Source organism: Austrofundulus limnaeus, unplaced genomic scaffold, assembly GCF_001266775.1.
Source record: "Austrofundulus limnaeus strain Quisiro unplaced genomic scaffold, Austrofundulus_limnaeus-1.0 Scaffold9, whole genome shotgun sequence".
In the NCBI taxonomy this organism is placed as follows: domain Eukaryota; kingdom Metazoa; phylum Chordata; class Actinopteri; order Cyprinodontiformes; family Rivulidae; genus Austrofundulus; species Austrofundulus limnaeus.
Genome location: NW_013952411.1, coordinates 4,851,010 through 4,856,104, shown reverse-complemented (window position 1 = coordinate 4,856,104; position 5,095 = coordinate 4,851,010). Strand labels below are relative to the sequence as shown.

General features: G+C 39.7%; 1 protein-coding gene across 10 annotated transcripts in view; it reads right to left on the bottom strand.

The window, feature by feature from the left end:
- The window catches only part of neo1a (neogenin 1a), a 254,016-nt gene that overhangs the window by 15,186 nt on the left and 233,735 nt on the right, over window positions 1–5,095 (bottom strand). For all 10 annotated transcript variants that reach the window (XM_014001593.1, XM_014001596.1, XM_014001597.1 and 7 more), the window contains exons 18-19: window positions 829–967; window positions 379–486 (exon numbers count right to left, since the gene is read on the bottom strand). In XM_014001593.1, the coding sequence (XP_013857047.1) occupies window positions 379–486; window positions 829–967 (247 nt within the window). The remainder of the gene's footprint in view (window positions 1–378; window positions 487–828; window positions 968–5,095) is intronic.

Sequence of the window (5,095 nt, the reverse complement as noted above, 5' to 3'; positions counted from 1 at the left end):
TCTTAGAATACGAAAACATTGGTGAATGCCACATCCATCCATCCATCCATTTTCTGTGCACGCTCCTTTTCAGGGTCGCGTGGGTCACTGGTGCCCATTGGTGAATGCCACATCCATCCATCCATCCATTTTCTGTGCACGCTCCTTTTCAGGGTCGCGTGGGTCACTGGTGCCCATTGGTGAATGCCACAAATTCTCCTAAATCACTCGTACGCACAACTTAAGAACAAATCTGTGCGTACGAACGGTTCTTGCATGAGGCCCATTGTGTTTATTTGAAAAAGTCCTTTGGATCCATTTTCAGTATAAGAGTTGTGCCACAATAAATATGTAGCTCTGTGTAACATGCAGTCACAGGATGAAATCTGTTGGACTCACCGGTGATTTTCCCGTTGGCTTCGGAGGGCGGCTGCCAGTTCACTATTATGGTGCGAGGCTTGTTCTCTTTGCTCACCACAGTCACATCTTTAGGGGCCGAGCTGGGAACTGGGACGAAGACGGAGAATCAAAATGAGCTTTTATTTATTTTTTTTAAACAGGTAAACTAATTTTACTAGTGTGAATAAAACCATCTATGTATTTCTATAGTCAACTCTCAGCTCATTATGCATTTTAAAGCATTGTCTAGACTTGACCTGATACAACTTCCTAGCTCGTTTGTTTGACAAACTCCTGGCTGGGATGAAACGACAACTTTTTTAAACTATAGTTAGAGCGTTAAAGAGTTAATTATCTGTCCAACCAGCCGGGGGCTCGTCACCCTGCAGGTGTTTCTCTCCTCCATATACAGTGAATGGTTTGTGTGCTGCTGGTGTTTGTGGTGTTTACTGGTCTCCAGGGTGGTGCCCACGGCGGTCATGCTCCACGTGCTGAAGCGGCGGCCTTTGGTCACCATGACGGAGAACTCGTACTGCGTGTTGGGCTTCAGACCCGAAACCACGTGGCTCAGAGTGGTGGAGTTGGCCATCTGAGGAGAGAAAGACAAAAACACTCAGAATACACTTAAAAAGTACAATTTAACACTGAATGATGGGAAATTCCCTTAGTTTGAGTTTATTGAGTTTATTCAGCCACTTCTGCATTTTTGTTCAAACATGGCCTAAAACACAAAAGTGACTTTTTTCTTAATTCATAAAATAATAGTTTTTGTTTAGATCCTTTTTTTCTAAATGATGAAAAATGAACATTTTAAATAAAAGCCTAAAATCCATCACTTTTCATGCTAGAATCTGTAAACTAAGATAACTTTACATTACTAAATTATATCAACAAAGATCTTACACTTAGAGTTAGTGCTGTGAATGACTCTCAGCTACTACCACACTCAATTTTAACCCACCATCTGTATGTCCATAAACCATTGTTGTGTTGTGTTTGTGTTGTGCACTAACTGTTGCAACCCTCTTGAACTGGATTGACCTCAAACATTAATCTATACAGACAGTAAATGTACAGTGTTTACTTTCTGAAAATGTCAGTAAACTTTGTTCAGTGATTCATGAAATATTTTGCACGTCACACATTTTCTTTTAACAAAGAATTGCTTGTTTGACAAACCCAGTGGCAGGGCTGGCATTTGATCAACATGTTTGAAGCATATTATAGTGATCAGTCTCACAGCTCAATATTTATACCAGTAGTTAAAGTTATGCCCATTTTTGTGTTTWTGGTTGATCAAATATGGCGGCCATTTTAAATGTAGTTGACCTAAAACAGGAGAGCCTGCAGGATTTTATCGGACGGTACCCACAAAACCATCACCGCCTCTGAACCACAAAAATGAAGGCCACGTGCACGCCATGCGCATGGCCAACAAAAACAGCAACAAGACACCACGCACCTGAACAATGCCACACGAGCGCGATATGCAGAAAAACAGTGCATCTGTCCCACACAAGGACCAACGTACACATGCACACTATGTCCCACTATTCACTGTCAAATTACAAAAAACTAAAAAAAGAAACTAAAAAATCAGCAAATGTTATTTAGTGGCTTCRATTTGTCCGCGGGAGGAGGAGGGAGATTCCCAGGCTCAGGTGTCTGTTACATCCAGACAAGGAGGTGAAGCGACAACATTTGCATCATTTCTACTCTTTTTCCTAATCATTTTGACGAGACTTAACCATTTAAAAATCTGCACACTCAATTTTAGTTAGCTTCACTGCACAGTTACAGTTAGCTCATGTAAATAGCACCAGGCCAGTCACCAAACAAACAAAAAACTAACCAATTAAATGTTAGTGAAGGACGCATATGCCCACCCGCACAGACACACACAGATGAACGTACAGGACATTTTGATTTGATTTGATTTGATTTGATTTATTGATTTAACAGGAAAAGATTATTAAAAATCAAGCCTGACTCAGCATAAYTGYTGTTTTACAGCAGGTTCCTGTTCTGCAGCACATAAAACACTCAGAATTACAGCATCACAATCACATCATTATACACCATGGATACAAAGACAAACAAGCATACCAAATTTCAGGAAGGCAGCATTTGCAAAATAGGACGTCTAAATATGAGCACAACAAAAAGTGTCCAGCAGATGGCAGACAAGATTCTTCTTAAAGGGCTGTAGTTTTGAAATGGACTTTATTGTTTTGAGGAATGTCATTCCATTTTGACACAAAAAGTCATCTCTTATTTCATTTTGTTAACAATTTTGGTAATAAGTRGGAAAAATCAATTTAAAGTAAAATAATTATAATAAAATATTTATCTTAACTCAAAGGAAATTCTCAGAGTACGCTGCAGGCGCCACAAACCTCAAAAGCTCTCAATCATAAATAAACGTCTTTCTGGTGGTTCATGAGATATTTTGCTAACAGAGGCACGTGTGCAGACAGTCTCAGTAACAAAATACATAAAGCTTAGCACAAAATACAACAAAAACAAAATCAAGACAAATATTAGTCTAAAAATATGCATGTTAGGTTCCCTTCAGGCCCAGACCTCCTTTGAAAAAAAGGATCKGTGATCTCACTGGGATTTTCCTGGTTAAATAAAGGTTAATACTATTCCCTTAAAAACAAACTACTTCAAAACTACTTTAAATTAAAAAAAGATAATTAAACCAGAATTGCTCTGTCCTGCAGCTGTCATTTAATGTAGCTCGTCCAGCTATATTAGCCCAGTAATAACAAAGAATATCTTAAAGAAAGCATCTTTTTGCTGTATTATCAGCATGTGTGGACTGAAAAACAAACTGTTTGGTGGAGTGCTGCTAAACAAGACCACAAACTCCAGCCTTTTTACGAAACAAGCAAAAAGCCTTGGTATACCAAATCAGCTGGAAAGCCACAGCAAAACACTTTACCACATAACTGCATGGCAACCATACCAAAAATCATGACTTATGCAACCATTTATCTTGCTCTCTGCCAGCTCGAATCGGCTTAAAAAAAAACACAGACAAAAACGAGACTGGTGGGAGACAAGTTCGCCAGTGWTGTCGCTTTGCCATGACAAAAGTGCAGCTCTCCGCTGGGGGCTGTCAAACGGAGGGCAGTAGGGTAGGACAGGAAACCACTCTGCTCACGGCCGGTTTAAGAGCAGTCATCCCCTCAATAATGCACAAGCCTGTCGGGTTAGACTCGATCTAAAAGAGGCGTTAGGGTGAAGGCTCTTCTTGCTWATGCAGCTGTAAAACAGTTATTCTCACACAAAAACATCTCCGTGTGTACAAGAGGACGTTTCCTTTCAGAGGCTTCTTTATACGTTTTCCTTAAACGGAAGAGAAACTTAATGAGTCRGGACAGATCTTTAATTACAGCCTCGTTTTGAGAATTAAACTCACGTTGGCGGATTCGCTGCGTACGTTTAGCTTGCTCTGAAAGACAATAAATAAAACATAAATCCTTTTGGATAAATGACAGGCTTGTGCACAAAGGCCATCAGCTGACAGAAAGCTCCACAGAAGCATTCTGAGTGAGACTTCTACTTCATCTTATTTTATWTTTTTGTCTGCGTTCATCTGTTTGTACTCGTCTGTCCCATGAGTTGGCTATACGAGGAATGCAGTGTCAGATCTACACCCTCTGGGTTTTTTTTGTTTGTTTTTTTTGCCCTGCCTCTCACTTTGTCTTGTCCTTGTTGAATAATTTATCAGTAGACACAGGCCTTTATCTGAGCTCTGCTTGGTCACAGGTTTGCACACAAGCATGAAACCACACAAAACGTGCACACATAGGCACTGTATGGAAACTAGAATGATAATGTGATAATGCATTATACAAACTCACCAGGTTAATGGCACTAAAATCACATTTTCGTGACTTGATAATCTGCTATTTTTACATTACCGTACGACTAAAATTGTTTTCAATAGGAAAACTTGACGAAAAAGAAACAAATAACTAAAAAACTTGGGCTTACTTACAGACAAACTGTTGTACCGTGAAGAGATTCAGGCGTACTGAAGTGTGCTGGATGAGGCTGAGAAGTGTTTGTACAATAAAACACACTGAAGCATTAAAGAAATCCTGCAGCTCTGCTTATCAAAAKATGCTCATAATCATGCCGCGCTCACCCAGAGTAATTATTCTCACTTTACAATCCAATACATTTCCAAAAACCCTACAGCGCACTCATCAGAATCATCCACTTTGCTAAATAAAATGTATGTGAGTGCAGCAGCCTGAGCTCTCTGCTGGTTTCCTGTGCAGTTTTTTTTTTTTTAGCTGTTTTATCGATATTTTAGTTTTGTTAAATCTATAGCAAAGTTATGGTTATTGGCAGCTAAAACAGTAATACCCCTGAGCCGTTGAGATGCCTAATCTGCCATAGGATGTTTGCAACAAACTGCTTTCATTTTTAAAATATACCTTTTGCATCATGCTGTGCTGCTGTCTGTTCTGAGCTTTGAGGGCAAAACACACCAGCTCCTTATAGCATGAGCCAAAACAACCACTTCTGTTACTGTCTATCATAAACCTGAGTTCACACACACACACACGTTTTTATATACCCGTGGGGACCGTGGATTGACTTCCATTCATTTTCTGGTAATTTTATAGCCAAACCCTGAACATTTACTCTAAAATTAACCTCACAGGTACCTGACCCTAACACTAACCTCCTGACCCTA